We start from the raw sequence: 17,217 nt of genomic DNA on the forward strand, positions 1-17,217 counted from the left end.
CCACGCCCAGGCAGTTTTAGTTCTGTCTTGAGGGGCACTGGAGCATCTTTGGGAAAAAGACAAAAATCAGATTTGCCACTTGGAAAGGTCATTCCGGTACCGGTCAGGAGAACAGGTGAGGCGTGGAAGGACCAGAGGAGGGAAAGACTGCTGCGAGCCGGACAAGAAATAGTCAAGAGCTGAAGGTCAAGAAGGGACAGGCCACGGATGCACAGATAAAAGACCCAGCAAAATTACCTGTAGGCATTAAGCCACAGGGACAACTGTAACTTGACCTTTAATGGCAGAGGCAGGTGGCTGCCTGTGTCAGCAGTGGTTCCTGAGGCAGGTCCTGTCCCCAGGGTGTGTTTGCAAGTACGGCTAGTCCTTGACAAACTCAGGGGATTTGTTTTTGAAAAAGTGAGTGCCGGAGTTCCCGTCGTGGTGCAGTGGTTAACAAATCTGACTAGGAACAATGAGGTTTCGGGTTCGATCCCTGGTCTTGCTCGGTGGGTTAAGGATCCGGCATTGCCGTGAGCTGTGGTGTAGGTCGCAGACACGGCTCGGATCCTGCGTTGCTGTTTCTCTGGCGTAGGCCGGTGGCTACAGCTCTGATTGGACCCCTAGCCTGGGAACCTCCACATGCCACAGGAGCGGCCCTAGAAAAGGCAAAAAGACAAAAAATGGAAAAACAGTGAGTGCCAAAAAGCTGCCATGTTCAGAGAGATGGTTTTTTTCATGAGAAATGATGGTCAAGGACGGACTTGGGGATGTCCTGCAGCGCCTAGTGTCCTGGCTGCATCAGCTCATGCCATCCCGTCCTCCTTTAAATGTGTGGGCCGCGTGGTGACCTTGGGCTGAGGAGAATCAGGGTTCCCAGCATCTGTCAGGGGAGGAGGTCCTCCTTGTCGGAGACAGAGATTCTCCCAGCAGCTCTGTGGTTGATCATCCCATAGAACCTCCTTGGGGCATTTTTTTTTTTTCATTCCCAGGAAAGCACCAGCGTCTCTCAGTGGGTCTCTGTAAACCGCAGAAGTAAACCTTACTTTGTGCACAGACACCACGCGAGCCCCGCGTGTGCAAGAGTGCGAGTCCCGTGGGTAGAAGTGAGCAGCCGTCGCTGCTCTCCAGGGACCAGCCGTCCTGCTGCCGTGTCCAGCGCCTCTGGGACCGTGGTCCTCGTGGTGCACGTGGCTTTGACTTTTCCCAACAGTGATGCTCATCTAGCAGGGAGTCTGGTTCAGCCTCTTAGTCTGTCTACCCTAAAGCTGTCCTTGACCTTGAGCTTTGGGCCCCTTGTGGTGGATTGACAGCTGGCCTCTAGGCTGTGCGTCATATTAGGAAGACAGCGTACGCAGTTAGAGAGAGTATTAAATAGGAAATCAAAAATACCTGGTGTGGGGAGTTCCTGTCGTGGCACAGTGGTTAACGAATCCGACTAGGAACGATGAGGTTGCGGGTTCAATCCCTGGCCTTGCTTGGCGGGTGAAGGATCCGGCGTTAGTGTGAGCTGTGGTGTGGGTTGCAGATACAGCTCGGATCCCGTGTTGCTGTGTCTCTGGCGTAGACCGGCAGCTACAGCTCCAATTGGCCCCCTAGCCTGGGAACCTCCATATGCCGCAGGAGCGGCCCTAGAAAGGGCAAAAAGACAAAAACAAAAAAAACCAAAAGACCTGATGTGCATTGGGCTCCTGAGGTCCAGCTCCCTCCGAAAGGCTGAAGGACCTCTCCGTTTCCTTATAAAAGGGACCGTAAATCCTTATAAAAGGAACCCTAAATCCATCTGCCTCATGAGGATATCCTGGGATTGAGGAAGGAGCCGCATAAATGCTCTGAGAAGAAAGAGTTCCATACAGATAGCTCGGGGGCCTAATGTCATCACTTTCATTACAGGATTTTGTCCACGGCTGGGAAGTATCTCTCGGATTCCTACAGCCCTCGGAGCCTGACGGGTTTTCAGGATAGCATTTTGACAGACAAGAAGAGCTCTGCCAAGAACCCATGGCAAGAATATAATTACCTCCAGAAGGACAGCCCTGCTGAATATGGCAGTTTAATGGAAATACTTTATACCCTCAAGGTAGGAGACCGGCCAGATGGCATTCTTGCAAATGAAAACCCGTCCCTTCTCACTCTTTCCCCGCCCCAGGCTTTCTGCCCCCGTGGGAGTGTGGGCCCCAGGCTGTGCCGCCTCGTCTTCTCTTAGTGTTTTAAGAAGGTACTCAGCTGAACAGGGGTGGAACCAGCTGAAACTCAGCTGTAGGTGTTGAATAAACGGAGCTTCACTACCCACAAAAGGTGGGTTTGGAGGATGTGGATTAAGACCTGCGGCCAAATGGGCTTGCTGTTGCTCCCCTCAGGGTTAGATGTGTCAGCAGGGCAGGCGGAGCTGGACCTCCCCAGTCCCCCAGGCAGCAGGAACAGTCCCCCTTGCTGAGTGGCAGAGAGGAGACCAGAATGCATACTGCCTGCTGGTGGGCAGCAGCTGGGAAGGTGGACCCCAACCCAGCAGCCGGGGGAGGAGGGAGGGTGGGGAGAAGCCAGAGCATCTCTGATGTGGGTTCCTCCACGAGGCCACCCAGGAACATGGGAATAAGTCCTCCCTTGGGCTGTTCCTCTGGTGCAGACTCTTGGTTTGTCTCCCATAAAACTGCCCTTGACTTGGAGCTTTGGGCCCCCTGGGGTCTGGGAAAGGATAATCGCCCAACCAGTGGAATGAGCCACATGCACCCTGGGAATGGCCTCAGGCTTCTTAGAGGGCCATAGCATCCTTTCCAGAACCCTCCCCCCTCCACAGTCTGATTTGAACCTCACTCTCTTGGTGATAAGCGGAAGAGACACCGCTGTTCCCATAGCACCGAATTCAATCTGAAATCATCCTGCTGGGCCTCTGGGTCCGGAGGTGACCATGGAGTGTGCCTCCGCCTTGCTCTCCCAGGGTCTCCCCGCCGTCCCTCTGCACCTTGACCCACCAAATGGCTGCGTTTGAGCTTGACAAACACTTCTTGAAGCCATTCTGCAAGTTCATTCATCCATGCTTCTTGATTAGGTTAAAGCAACTCTGTTTATCTTTATTGCTGATCTGATTTATGTCTGTTTGTTGTAATCGGTTCATTTATAATAGCCAAACTGAGCTTACATTTTCCATCTCTGTGTTTTCTCAGGCTGTTGGGAGTTCCCTGGAGCTCATGCAAGTTGTGTATATTCCAGTGCATAGCCGAGTATAATCGACCTGACCTCACTGGGAATCAGGGCTCTGTCCAACCCTCTTTTGTCTATACATGACACTTTGGGTCATTTTTTCCTTCTTCCTCTATCCCTGAGGGACAGGCTCAGGTTAATTTTTCCTAAACTGCCAACCCACAAGCTCATGTTGGTTTATCTTTTTTTTTTTTTGTATTTTCTAGGGCCACACCCGTGGCATATGGAGGTTCCCAGGCTAGGGGTCGAATCAGAGCTGTAGCCGCCGACCTACGCCAGAGCCACAGCAACATGGGATCTGAGCTGCGTCTGCACCCTACACCACAGCTCACAGCAACGCCGGATCCTTAACCCACTGAGCAAGGCCAGGGATCGATCCCACAACCTCATCGTTCCTAGTCGGATTCATTAACCACTGAGCTGCGACGGGAATTCCAAGCTCATGTTGGCTTAAATGCTTCAGAATCCCCTGGGAAAGTGAACTGGAAACATAGTTTTCTGGGCTCCAGAACCCCACTGGATTCACATTGAGCAGTTCTGTCATGGAGCTAGGGGTCTGGGACTCCGTGTGTTCCCTGGGGGTTCCTGGGGCACAGCCAGGTTTGGAAACCATTATTGCAGAGAACCCTCTTACTGTTTTCCTCTCAGTGGCTTTTCAAAATGTTTAGCTAGAAGTTCCCGTTGTGGCTCAATGGTTAACGAACCCGACCGGTATCCATGAGGACTCGGGTTCGATCCCTGACCTTGCTCAGTGGGGTTCAGGACCTGGCGTTGCCGTGAGCTGTGGTGTAGGTCACAGATGCAGCTCAGATCTGGCGTGGCTGTGGCTGTGGTGTAGGCCGGCAGCTACAGCTCCGATTTGACCCCTAGCCTGGGAACTTCCATGCTGCGGGTTTGGCCCTAAAAAGACACACACACAAATGTTTAGCTCATACCTTGGTTGGATTCAGGGCCTGACAACCCTCCTTCTGCGTTTTCTTGTCTTAGGAAAAAGGGTCGAGTAACCACAACCTGCTGTCGGCATCTCGAGCGGCCCTGACTCGGCTTAACCAGCAGGCCCATCAGCTGGCTTTCGATTCTGTCTTCCTGCGCATCAAACAGCAGCTGCTCCTCATTTCCAAGATGGACGTGAGTTTCCTACTAATGGGACAGCCTGCCTCTCCCTACCCCCACCCCCCCTGGGCTCAGTACCCCCTCCCTGAGCTGCAGCAGGTGCCCTCTCAGACTCTTCCAGAAGTCCCGCTTCTGTATGGACTCCCTGTTCTCTTGCTAGTCTTTTCCAGGGCCACACCCTCGGCCTATGGAGGTTCCCAGGCTAAGGGTACAATCGGAGCTACAGCTGCCGGCCTGTGCCACAACCACAGCCACGCCAGATCCGAGCCGCTTCTGCTACCTACACCACAGCTCATGGCAACGCCGGATCCTTAACCCACTGAGGGAGGCCAGGGATTGAACCCTCAACCTCGTGGTTCCTAGTTGGATTTGTTAACCACTGAGCCACGACAGGATCTCCAAGAATGTCTTATCTTAATTGTAGTTCCTGTGATGCTGTGTTTTAGACTCCTTCCTGGGATTATTAGTTGCTTAATTAACTTTTTTTTCCTTTTGTCTTTTTAGAGCTGCACCTATGGCATGTGGAAGCTCTCACGCTGGGTTTCGAATCGGAGCTACAGCTGCCAGCCTGCACCACAGCCACAGCCACGTGGGATCTGAGCTGCATCTGGGACCTACCCCATAGCTCGCGGCAACACCAGCTCCTTACCCACTGATCGAGGCCAGGGATCAAACCTGAGTCCTCATGGATACTAGTTGGGTTCATTACTGCTGAGCCATGATGGGAAGCCTTAATTAACGTAAACCATTTGGAACAGCATAGCTGTGCCTTCTCGGAAAGGAGTTAGGGAGATTATGTGCCACCAGCTACATTGGGGCCGGTCAGAGAAGCTAATTGTCTGATGAGGGTGAATTGTTTTCATGCCAAACATTCTGTGGAGACTTGTTCTGGAATGTCATTCGGGAGCGTGCCTTACCAGATTTGATCTGCTGGTTGTGAAGGGTGCTTGAGGGGTTCTGCCCTTTTCTATCCTTGTACTTTCTTTCTTTACAAAGAAAAAGTTTTTCTTTGGCCACATCCACGGCATCTGGAAGTTCGCAAGCCAGGGATTGAATCTGGGCTGCAGCTGTGACCTGTGCCACAGTTGCGGCAACGCCGGATCCTTAACTGACTGCGCTGGGCTGGGGATCGAACCTGTGCTGCCTCAGAGGCAACGACGGGTCCTTAACCTGCTATGCCACAGCGGGAGCTCCTCCGTGGTACTCTGTTTGGCTGTTCCTAGAATGTCTGACTTTCCTCGCCTTGCAACCTCTTCTCTTTTCTGATTGTCCTGATTCCTTTTCAAGGAATTGCCTACCAGTATATTATATATTTTCTCTCCCAGCTCTGACTTCCCTGGGGTCCAGATCACATGCCTTTCTTTTCTGGTTTCTGATTAATTTTTCTCACTGACTCCTCAAGTCTATCTGGCTTTGGCTTTTTTTTTTTTTTTTAATAAAGATAATCTTTTGGGAAAGCTCCAGTTATGGCCCTTTACTAATAAGAGATCCTTTTAGGAAGTCCTTTGCTTTCTGCTGCCCTCTGGAAAGCACACTAGGCTGGGAGCTGAGGGCCGCTGACTTATTCACTGTGTGATCTGGTCAAGCCTCCTGCAAAATGCTGCGAGATCTCTTCTCACCAGATTTTTGCATTTCTAGCGTGGTGGGGTGGGGGTGTGTGTTGGGCAGTGGTGAGGTAGCCACTGCTGTCACAGCCCAGCGGAAGTGACATAGATGACTGGTAGCTGGACCTGGGCTCCACCCTTACGTGGTCGCATCAGATCACATGGCCAAGGCTGTTATTTCCTCTGGGAGCCTCATCACCTTATCTTTATTTATTTTTGCCTTTTCTAGGGCCGCACCTGCGGCCCATGGAGGTTCCCAGGCTAGGGGTCTCATCGGAGCTATAGCCGCCGGCCTACGCCACAGCCACAACAACACGGGATCTGAGCCAGGTCTTCGACCTACACCATAGCTCATGGCAACGCCAGATCCTTAACCCACTGAGCGAGGCCAGGGATCGAACCTGCAACCTCATGGTTCCTAGTCGGATTTGTTAGCCACTGAGCCACAACGGGAACCCCATTCGTCACCTTATCTTTAAAACGGGGATACAGCAATTCTCTCTGTAGAGATATGTGAGGATTGGGATTTTTGGATATGATAGAATTTGGCACAGCCCTGTTCCAGACTGTACCCTTAATAGGTGGTGGTTTTCTTCCTTTCCGTGATTCTCATTTTTTTAAGCGTAATGACAGTTTTTGAAAATGGAGTTCCTGTCATGGCGCAGTGGTTAACGAATCCGACTAGGAACCACGAGGTTGCGGGTTCGATCCCTGGTCTCGCTCAGTGGGTTAAGGATCCTTCGTTGCCGTGAGCTGTGGTGTAGCTCGCAGATGAGGCTCGGATCCAGCGTTGCTGTGGCTCTGGCTTAGGCTGGGGGCTACAGCTCCCATTCGACCCCTAGCCTGGGAACCTCCATGTGCCGCGAGTGTGGCCCTCAAAAGAGACGAAAAGAAAAGAAAGATGATGTAGAGCGCCTCCTTGCCTGCCCGCTTGCATATCTCACAAGGGTCTATCGTAATAAATCTATTTCTTGCCTATCAGACATACATAAATAAAGATGATATATATTCATTTTCAGAAATTCAAGTAAACTCGAAAGTGCAAAGAAAAAGAAAAGCAGTAAACCTCTTCAGAATCCCACCATCCAGAAATCATCAAGCCAGATATCTCTTCCTGCCCACTTACACGTAGAAGGCTGGACAGGCATTTGTGGATAGACTGATCCATAGGAAGGAATTATAGTATGCATACTGTTTTTTTTTTTATTTAAAGAAAACAATGTGTACAATATAAATTTTATTTGAATATAACTAGAAAAAGAAGATAGGAGTTCCCATTGTGGCTCAGTGGGTTAAGAACCGGACATAATGTCCACGAGGGTGCGGGTCTGATCCCTGGCCTCGCCCAGTGGGTTAAGGATCCAGCATTGCCTATGGGTCGTCGATGTGGCTCGGATCCTGCGTGGCTGTGGCTGTGGGGCAGGCGGGCAGCTGCAGCTCTGATTCGGGAACTTCCATATGCCGCAGGTGCGGCCGTAGAAAGAAAAAAATAAAAGAGAAAGAAGACAAATGAAACCAAGGGAATGGTTTGAACTCAAGATGCTAGTTTCTTCACCAGGATGGTATTAGTTTGCTGGAGATGGCTCCGTGATTAAGAAAATAAGATTATGAAAACTACTGACAGATTGGAGTCATGGCTCTTTATCTATCACATTTCCCTTTCAGACAGACACTGACCTTGATTCCCCTGCCCTGAAAGCTGGGGAGATTAGCATTCCTCCCATCTCTCCTCTCCCTTCCCCAACCTGCCAGATTCGGTCGCTTTTATTCTTTTTATTTTGTCTGAGGTTAAAACCTGGACCTTCTGTTCTGAAACCTTCGTTCCCCCATCGATTGAGTCTTGGTTCTCCATGGAGCCGGACTGGGGGCTCCCCATCTGGTCTCTCCCCCTGCTTCTACATTCCACACCCCTTGTCTCCCTGTCACCCCCATGTCACCTTCTCATTCAGGCCTCAGCACAGCGGGCTGGGGCACTGGGAATGGACGCAGGCTGCTTTGGAGGTCACGAGCGGTGCTCCCCGAGCCCCAGCCAGAGAGCACACAATCCAAAGGCAAACACTTTGGCCTTGCGTATTTGAAAACTAAACCCCGGTGCTTCAGTGTTTGTTTGGCATGTTTGCTCATCAACTGTATTGCCCTCGTCCTTTGCAAGAATATAAACCAACACGATATTCCATTTCGAAAGAGGCTCTTGCAGTTTCCCTGCAGCACCTGGCGACGGATGGAGAGGAAAGCCCCTGGAAAGGGAATTTTAAATACATTTTGGACAATTGAAAAATAATCTGCACCCTTTCCCAGCAGACCTCTTCAGGTCCGCCCTCTCTGCCTGCTGGGGAAGGCGCTCCCTGCCAGTCCGCCCTGTCTCGCCCTAATTCCAAAGGACTGTTCCACGCTGGCCCTGCTTTCCCTCTGCCCTCTGCCTGATCCCTGTCCCATGATGTGCCTCCCTTCTCCGGGAGGCCTGTCCCAGGGCCCTCGGCTCCTGCTGCTTGTCCTTTCGATGCCCTCTGCCCTCCGCCCTCTGGAGCTGCTCGCCTCTCCCCACAGCTCAGCCCTCGCTCCTGGGCCCCCTCCTCTGTCGCCCTGGCCTTCATCGCCTCTGCTCCCTCGCTTTGCCCCTCTTGGCCAAGACTTTTATCATCGTGTTGTCCTGCTCCTCCTCTTAAAATCTGTCTTGGGGAGTTCCCGTCATGGCTCAGTGGTTAACGAATCCGACTAGGAACCATGAGGTTGCGGGTTCGGTCCCTGCCCTTGCTCAGTGGGTTCAGGATCCGGCGTTGCCGTGAGCTGTGGTGTAGGTTGCAGACACGGCTCGGTTCCCGAGTTGCTGTGGCTCTGGCGTAGGCCGATGGCTACAGCTCCAATTAGACCCCTAGCCTGGGAACCTCCATATGCCGTGGGAGTGGCCCAAGAAATCGCAACAACAACAACAAAAAAGACAAAAGACAAAAAAAAATCTGTCTCGGGAGCTTCCCGATGGTCTAGTGGTTTGGCCTCAGCACCTTCCCCTCTGCAGCCCAGGTTCAATTCCTGCTCTGGGAACTGAGATCCCATGTTCAAAAACAAAGCAAAAACAAAAACCCTTAAAAAACAAAGACAGAGAGTCTGTCTCCATCGCTTTCCATGGCCACTGCCCTGCTTTGGGTTCTCATCATCTCCGAATTGTTTCTTGAGCTTTTTATCTACCTTTCTACCCACAGTCCTTCTCAGAGCTGCCTCATTCATCTCTATGAAACATCGCTCTGATTTTGTCCCTCCCCATTCAAAGCCCTTACCTGGCTCCCCCCACTCAGTCGGTATGGTCGTCCTTTTTTTTGGCTGTGGCCTGCAGCAGCTTCATGTGAGATCTCAGTCCCAGACCAGGGATCGAATCCGGGGCTGCAGTGGTGCAAGTGCCCAGTCCTAACCACTAGAGCACCAGGGAACGCCTGTGATAGTCTATTTTTTTTAAAAACACTTCATTATGGAAATTTTCATACATGCGCAAGGGAGAGGGAAGAGTACAATGACCTCCAGGCGCTCATCACCCTGCTTCCACCATAGTCACCTGCTAGCCAACCTGTTTCAGGTAGACCCCTTTATCTAAAACGAGAACTCTGAAAATAATCGTAAGACCATGAGCACCCCTGGAGAAGAAAATTAAAAATAATTCCCTAATGCCATCAATCAGTGTTCAAATTTCCAATTGTCTTTTTTTTTTTTTTTTTTGCTTTTTAGGGCCTCACCCGCAACATATGGAAATTCCCAGGCTAGGGGTCCAGTCGGAGCTACAGCTGTCAGCCTGTGCCACAGCCACAGCAGTGTGGGATCTGAGTCGTGTCTGCAACCTTTACCACAGCTCATGGCCACACTGGATCCTTGACCCACTGAGCGAGACCAGGAATCGAACCCGCGTCCTCATGCATGCTAGGGGGATTTGCTTCTTCTGAGCCACAATGGGGACTCCCAATTGTCTTATCAATGTCATGATTTCACTGTTTGAATCAGGATCCAAGTTAGTTTTGCACACTGGGATCGGTTGATGTGTCTTCTCCATCTCTCTCTCTCTCTCTCTCTCTTTTTTTTTTTTTTCTTTTTAGGGCTGCACCTGCGGCATATGGAAGTTTCCAGGCTAGGGGTTGAATCGGAGCTACAGCTGCTGGCCTACACCACAGCCGCAGCAATTCGGGATCTGAGACTCACCTGTGACCTACACCACAGCTCCCAGCAACGCCGGATCCTTAACCCACTGACCGAGGTCAAGGATCGGAACCTGTGTCCTCACGGATACTAGTCAGGTTCCTTACTGCTGAGCCACGATGGGAACTCCTATTTCTCTTTTGAAATACAGGTTACCTTTTATTATTATTATTATTATTTTTTTCCCACTGTACAGCATGGGGACCAAGTTATTCTTACATGTATACATTTTTTCCCCCCACTCTTTGTTCTGTTGCAACATGAGTATCTAGACATAGTTCTCAATGCTACTCAGCAGGATCTCCTTGTAAATCTATTCTAAGCTGTGTCTGATAAGCCCAAGCTCCTGATCCCTCCCACTCCCTCCCTCTCCCATCCCGGCAGCCACAAGTCTATTCTCCAAGTTCATGATTTTCTTTTCTGTGGAAAGGTTCATTTGTGCTGGATATTAGATTCCAGATATCAGTGATATCATATGGTATTTGTCTTTGTCTTTCTGACTTATTTCACTCAGGATGAGAGTCTCTAGTTCCATCCATGTTGCTGCAAATGGCATTATGTCATTCTTTTTTATGGCTGAGTAGTATTCCATTGTGTATATATACCACATCTTCCTAATCCAATCCTCTGTCGATGGACATTTGGGTTGTTTCCATGTCCTGGCTATTGTGAATAGTGCTGCAATGAACATTCGGATGCATGTGTCTCTTTTAAGTAGAGTTTTGTCTGGATATATGCCCAAGAGTGGGATTGCGGGGTCATAAGGAAGTTCTATGTATAGATTTTTAAGGTATCTCCAAACTGTTCTCCATAGTGGCTGTACCAGTTTACATTCCCACCAACAGTGCAGGAGGGCTCCCTTTTCTCCACACTCCCTCCAGCACTTGTTATTTGTGGACTTATTGATGATGGCCATTCTGACTGGTGGGAGGTGGTATCTCATGGTAGTTTTGATTTGCATTTCTCTTATAATCAGCGATGTTGAGCATTTTTTCATGTGTTTGCTGGCCATCTGAACTACAGGTTACCTTTCCATCTCTCTTCTCTCTCACGCTCCCTTGCATTTTATTTGTCAAAGGCAAAGGCTTTTCTTAGCCTGGTGTTCAAAGCTGTGCATTCTCCTGCCAGCCTTCCCTCTCTGCACCTCATGCCTCCTGTGGGCGGCCCCTTCTCTCACCACCCTGAGCTCTTGCTTCTCTGAGCTCTTACTATATAAAACCTGCCACCTGCCGCTGACAACTGTGGAGGTGAAAGCCTCTGTGTGTGTGTGTGTGTGTGTGTGTGTGTGTGTGTGTGTAGACGTAGGGGGCGTAGGGTGTGTGTGTGTCCGGGGCTCTTGGTTTCCCAAAGAGAACAGAGCTAAGGCTTTCATTTCTTTGTCTCCTCTCACAAAGCCTGGCACAGGGCACTGCACAGCATGGGCGCTCAGTGCATGTGGGTGAGCCACGTGTTCCATCTCTGTGGGGTGGCAGTACCTTAAAAAAAAAAAAAAGGATGTTTTGAAATGAAGGAGAAATCTCAAGAAAGCACAAGGAGTTTAGAAAACTCTAGGGGAAGGGGTGGGGAAGAAAAGAATTTGTCTAGAGCAGGAAAATTTTAGAATTGTGCTAGTGCTGGAACACGTGGGGAGGGCGGCCGCGGCTTAGCCTGGGCTGGGAGCCCAAGGGTGGACCTGGTCATGACATTCCCGGAAAGCCACTTAAAGTCTCAAGCAACCACATCGGGCATCAGGTAGCTGCAGAGAGCTGCTGCAACATGACCTCAGGAGTCCAGCCAGAAAAAGGCCTTGTTTTCCAGGCTGACTTTAGGGTGACTCAGGTTGGAATTAAGAAACTCGATTTCTTTCTTTCTTTTTTTTTTTTTTTTTTGTCTTTTTGCTATTTCTTGGGGCACATGGAGGTTCCCAGGCTAGGAGTCCAATCGGAGCTGTAGCCACCAGCCTACACCAGAGCCACAGCAACGTGGGATCCGAGCCACGTCTGCAACCTACACCACAGCCCACGGCAACGCCGGATCGTTAACCCACTGAAGCAAGGGCAGGGACCGAACCCGCAACCTCATGGTTCCTAGTCGGATTCGTCAACCACTGCGCCACGACAGGAACTCCCAAGAAACTCGATTTCTGTGTAAAGCTGTGCCCATTGAACTCTGTAACCACGTGTGTGCCCGTAATTGGCCTAACCCTGGAGAGGGGGCCGGGTCGGCTCCCGCAGTGATGTCAGAGTCCCATGAAATGACAAAAGGAGACGTGTCAGGGCTATGGGTCTCCGGAACAGGGTCATGAAGAGGATGGGGGGGCGGCAGCTGGTGGGGTTTGGAGGCACCTTCTCATCCATTTCCCTGTAAGTCTGGAATCAGTTGAAACCTAGAGACAGGAAGCAGGTATATAGCAAAGCAGCAGCTTTAACTTAGTGCGGTAGCAGGGGTGAATGTGGTTTGGGTATTCCTGCCACCAGACAGAGCTTCCCAGCCCCCAGCCCTGGATATGGAATTCACACATGGTTTCTGGGGAGGATTTTAGGGGGTCCCAGTCTCTCCGGGGTGCTGACAGCCCAGGAGGTAGTGAGGCTACCTGGGCCAGCAGCTTCTGGACCTGTTGCCCCGCCCACTAGAGTAACTAACTCAGAACAAGAATTTCCGGAGTTTCTGTCATGGCTCAGTGGTTAATGAATCTGACTAGCAACCGTGAGGACGCAAGTTCAGTCCCTAGCCTTGCTCTGTGGATTAAGAATCCGGTGTTGCCATGAGCTGTGGTGTAGGCCGAAGATGTGGCTTGGATCTGGTGTTGCCGGCAGCTGCAGCTCCGATTAGACCCCTAACCTGGGAACCTCCATATGTGGCAGGTGTGGCCCTAAAAAGCAAAAAATTCCAACTCCTGGAGTTCCTGTTGTGGCATAGCGGTAATGAACCCGACTCGTATCCTTGAGGACACACTGGCCTCACTCAGTGGGTTAAGGATCCAGCGTTGCCATGAGCTGTGGTGTAGGTTGCAGATGCTGCTTGGATCCTGCGTTGCTGTGGCTGTGTCTTAGGCTGGCAGCTGTGGCTCCAATTTGACCCCTAGCCTGGGAACCTCCATATGCCAAGGGTGTGGCCCCTAAAAAGACAAAAAAAGAGAGAATTTCCAACTCTTCCATTCCCATTCCAAGGAAGGCGAATGGAAGGGTCAGTTCCATGGAATAGCTGAGTTGAGAAGACAGGATTTCCTGTTTTATGGATCTGAATGACTTTCTCCATGGTGGGCTGCAAGGTGATGACTTAAAGAAGAGAAGCCCCGGGTCTGCTCCATGGTGCTGACCCCAAAGGCCAGCTCTGAGCAAAGACAGCACCCATGGGAGGGGCCGCGCTCCGTGTTTTCCAGCACGTGGCGCTGGCCCGTGCTGCCTGGTTGCTGTGTCACTGACCGCTTCTTCCCCTTCCTCCCCTAGAGCTGGAACACAGCTGGCATTGGAGAGACCCTGACCGATGACCTGCCCACCTTCAGTCTCACCCCCCTCGAGTACATCAGCAACGTAAGCGCCTCTGGGCACCTTGCTCCGGGCTGGTCCCAGCACCGGGACCTCTCCTTTAGGTTCTGGCCCTGCCGGGTAAAGGGGTCCTTGATGCCTCGGTGCTGTCTGTGCCTTTTGCTTTTGGATGGTCTCCGTCCACATCCAGGCCTTGTAGCTGATGTCCCTTGGTCAGCTGATGAACCCCAGGCGGATCTCAGAACGCAGCCCATTCCTGCTCCTCCCCCAGCCCTCTCGGTCGCCGGTGCGGCCAGTACCCAAGGGCATCAGCGTGTGGTCCCTTGGAGGTGCTGACTTGGGAAGACGGGAAGCAGGTGACTGTGTCTTTTTGGAAGAACCGTGTGTCTGTGGTCCTGAGTTCAAACTGACAAAACAGATAGAACCTCCTATGTGCCAGGCCTGTGCTGAGTGCTCTCATGTTCAGTTGCACAGAAGCAAGTAAATCTCTTCACAAGAATTGTAGTTATAGAGGCTGACTATATTAACAAAGAACAGAATAGCCCTGCAGGGGAGCAAGGGCCCTCGGAGCCCTTCCCCCCCCCTCACCTTTCACCCCTGGGAGTTGACTATCACCCAGACATCTGTACCTGGCCTTAACTTTCATTCCTTCCTGCAGCCTGGCTCCCTTGCTCTGAAATGTCAGTGTGCATGAGAAATACTCTACAGGAGGAATACACCCCAACTGTGTCTTCCTCACACTGCGGGAGGGTTCTGCAATTTTCAGGGGGGCTTTTTATTTATTTTTTTCCTTTTTTAGGGCTGCATCTGCGGCATATGGAGGTTCCCAGGCTTAGGGGTCCAATCAGAGCTACTACAGCTGCTGGCCTACACCACAGCCACAGCCACGCCAGATCCAAGCTGCATCTGCGACCTACACCACAGCTCGCAGCAGCACTGGATCCTTAACCCACTGAGCGAAGCCAGGGATTGAACCTGCATCCTCATGGATATGAGTCGGGTTCATTACCACTGAGCCATGACGGGAAATCCAGGGGTCCTTTTGAAAGAGGTGATTTCTGCCTTAAGCTCTCACTTTGGAACCCACCCCTATGTAAGTTATGACCATTGCAATAGATACAAAGGACTTTTTTTTTTGGACTTTTTGCCTTTTCTGGGGTTGTTCCCCCTGCGGCACATGGAGGTTCCCAGGCTAGGGGTCTCATCGGAGCTGTAGCCGCCGGCCTACGCCACAGCCACATCCACGCCAGATCCGAGCCACAGCTCACGGCAACGCCAGATCCTTAACCCTCTGAGCAAGGCCAGGGATCGAACCTGCCACCTCATGGTTCCTACTCGGATTCGTTAACCACTGAGCCATGACGGGAACTCCCACAAAGGACCTTTTGAAAATCAGTATTGTAGAGTTAGAAGAAGTGTGTGGGGTCCCACTGGTGGGAACAGGAAGGACGGCCTCCCGCTTTCTGTTCACTGTTAACAGTGTCAAGTCCAAAACGACAGTTGTTTTCCTTCTCTTTTCCAGGGCGTTGCCCAGTATCCTGGACGGATGGAACTGAAAGTATGAGTTGGTCTTTCCAACCAATGGGACTAATCTCATGGTTAGAATTGAGTCAGTGTGCATTACCGTTTCAGTGGGTTCCAGAAAAGACATTACTCAAAGGGACTCCAGAGGTTATCAAATTGACTTTAAAGTTGAAGAAGCTGGAGTGGCTCAATGGGTTAAGACTTCCACATAGTGTCTGTGAAGATGTGTATTCCATCCTTGGCCTCACTCAGTGGGTTAAGGATCCAGCGTTGCCACAAGCTGTGGTGTAGGTTGCAGATGCGGCTCGAGTCTGGTGTTGGTGTGGCTGTGGTGTAGGCTGGCAGGTGCAGCTCCAATTCGACCCCTAGCCTGGGAACGCCCATATGCCGCAGGTGCGGCCCTAAAAAGACAAAAAAAAAAAAAAAGTTGAAGAAGATGAGGTGGGGAGGAGTTAGGGAGGGTGAGGATGAGTGTCCAAGCCTTTCCCACCTGCCAGGACTCGTCAGCTCCCAGACAGATGTTGTACCTGGGGGCTGATGACCGGAACTCAGGGAGTGACCTTCCATCAAACCCGCACTGCGTGCAGGGACAGTGCTAGGCTCTTATTGGTGGTGCCTCGAGATAGCACGCAGCCTCGATAGAATTTTATCGCGAGAACAACTTTGTGAGCCAGTTGGCGGCAGCCTTGTCTCAGTCAAAAGCCCCAAGGATCTGGGGGATGAGAGTGGGGCGGGGCTGCTCTGTTAGGATGCCAGGCGCTTGATGTGTGTCTCACAAAGTATTAATTTCATCCTTGCCACAGCCCTTTGAAGTCAGCATGAGATCATCCTTCTTTCAGAGATGATGACACCAGGGCCCTGACAGATGGAGTCCATTGCCCACTGTCACCCAGTGGTAGAGCCAGAACTCAAACCCAGGTCCTTCTGATCACAGGTCTTTTCATTTTCCTGAGTCACTGCATTTACCAAACAGGATGTCTAGGAGTGTTTATTGAAAAGGTGAGAATAAGAGGCAAGCATCTGCAGGTGTGATAGTAAGCACCCTTCCCACGTCGATTTCCAAGAAACAGAACTCTTGCGAGAAACCCGATGTTGTGGAATCTCTTTCGGAAGCGCAGCAGTCCACACAATCTAAGGCCAATGGGTTGAAGTTTGAGGTGTCAGATTATTGCAGGTTGGCGCCTGACACTTTGCCTTGCTGGTGCATGCCTGGCCCACACAGAAACGGGTGAGCACTAGAAGGGGATAGAGTGGGAGAAAATGCTTTGGAAAAAACAAATCAGCATAGATGCAAGGCGGAATGAGAGTGCTTCTTTATTTCCAGGAAAACTGGGTCTGTGGATTTAGCCAAGAGGTCATGGCCGTGGGTGAAAGGGGTGCCACATGCAGGGGTGTGTCTGTGGTCCCTGCACGTAGTAGGTATTCAGGAAGTACTTGCTGGGTGGAATTAGAGTGGAGACATTCTAACCCTAGAAGTCAGCGTCCTTCTCTTCCTCCAGCCGTGGGGAAAAGTGATGAGTTTGTTGCTATTTCAAGCTGAAATGTACAGTGGTTGTGGTTATTCATGAGGTAGGTGACTGTCTAGTTTGAGTGAAAGATTGTGCAAATAAATGAAAGGCGAAAGTGCTGATTTAATTTATTTTTACCAGCTGTGTTACCTCTTTTAAAAGGAGACCAAACTAGTAATTTTTTTTTTTTTGGTCTTTTTAGGGCCGCACCCGTGGCATATGGAAGTTCCCAGGCTAGGGGTCATTTCAGAGCTACATCTGCTGGCCTACACCACAGCCACAGCAACGTAGGATCCGAGCCACATCTGCAAACTACACCACAGCTTATAGCAACGCTGGATCCTTAACCCACTGAGGGAGGCCAGGGATTGAACCTTTGTCCTCATGGATGCCACTCAGATTCGTTTCCACTGAGCCACAGCAGGAACTCCAATATATATGTATATATTTTTGTCATAACCTGGTTATACATTGTCATAACCCAAAAATCAACCTCATTTTGAAACAAAATATATACCTTATCTTAAAATACTGAACAGTTATGAGCTGTAATAGAAATAGCTGTCTACAATGTACCATGATGGCAGTCACATGTTTCTTTTATTTTCTTTCTTTCTTTCTTTTTTTTTTTGTCTTTTTGCC

General features: G+C 50.7%; 1 protein-coding gene across 4 annotated transcripts in view; it reads left to right on the plus strand.

Annotated features, from left to right (window-relative positions):
• COG7 (component of oligomeric golgi complex 7) overlaps nucleotides 1–17,217 on the plus strand; it is an 86,173-nt gene that overhangs the window by 56,345 nt on the left and 12,611 nt on the right. The window contains exons 12-16 of one of the 4 annotated variants that reach the window (XR_007134926.1): nucleotides 1,873–2,059; nucleotides 4,168–4,308; nucleotides 13,505–13,588; nucleotides 13,734–13,899; nucleotides 15,066–15,117. Coding sequence is in view for 3 of the 4 variants with exons in the window: in XM_047780313.1 (XP_047636269.1) it covers nucleotides 1,873–2,059; nucleotides 4,168–4,308; nucleotides 13,505–13,588; nucleotides 15,066–15,107 (454 nt within the window). In the remaining variant the exon portion in view is untranslated. Of the gene's footprint in view, nucleotides 1–1,872; nucleotides 2,060–4,167; nucleotides 4,309–13,504; nucleotides 13,589–13,733; nucleotides 14,332–15,065; nucleotides 15,142–17,217 lie in introns of those variants that run through there. The other 3 variants (XM_047780313.1, XM_047780314.1, XM_047780312.1) reach the window with 3 other exon arrangements.

This window comes from Phacochoerus africanus, chromosome 5 (assembly GCF_016906955.1).
Source record: "Phacochoerus africanus isolate WHEZ1 chromosome 5, ROS_Pafr_v1, whole genome shotgun sequence".
NCBI lineage: Eukaryota > Metazoa > Chordata > Mammalia > Artiodactyla > Suidae > Phacochoerus > Phacochoerus africanus.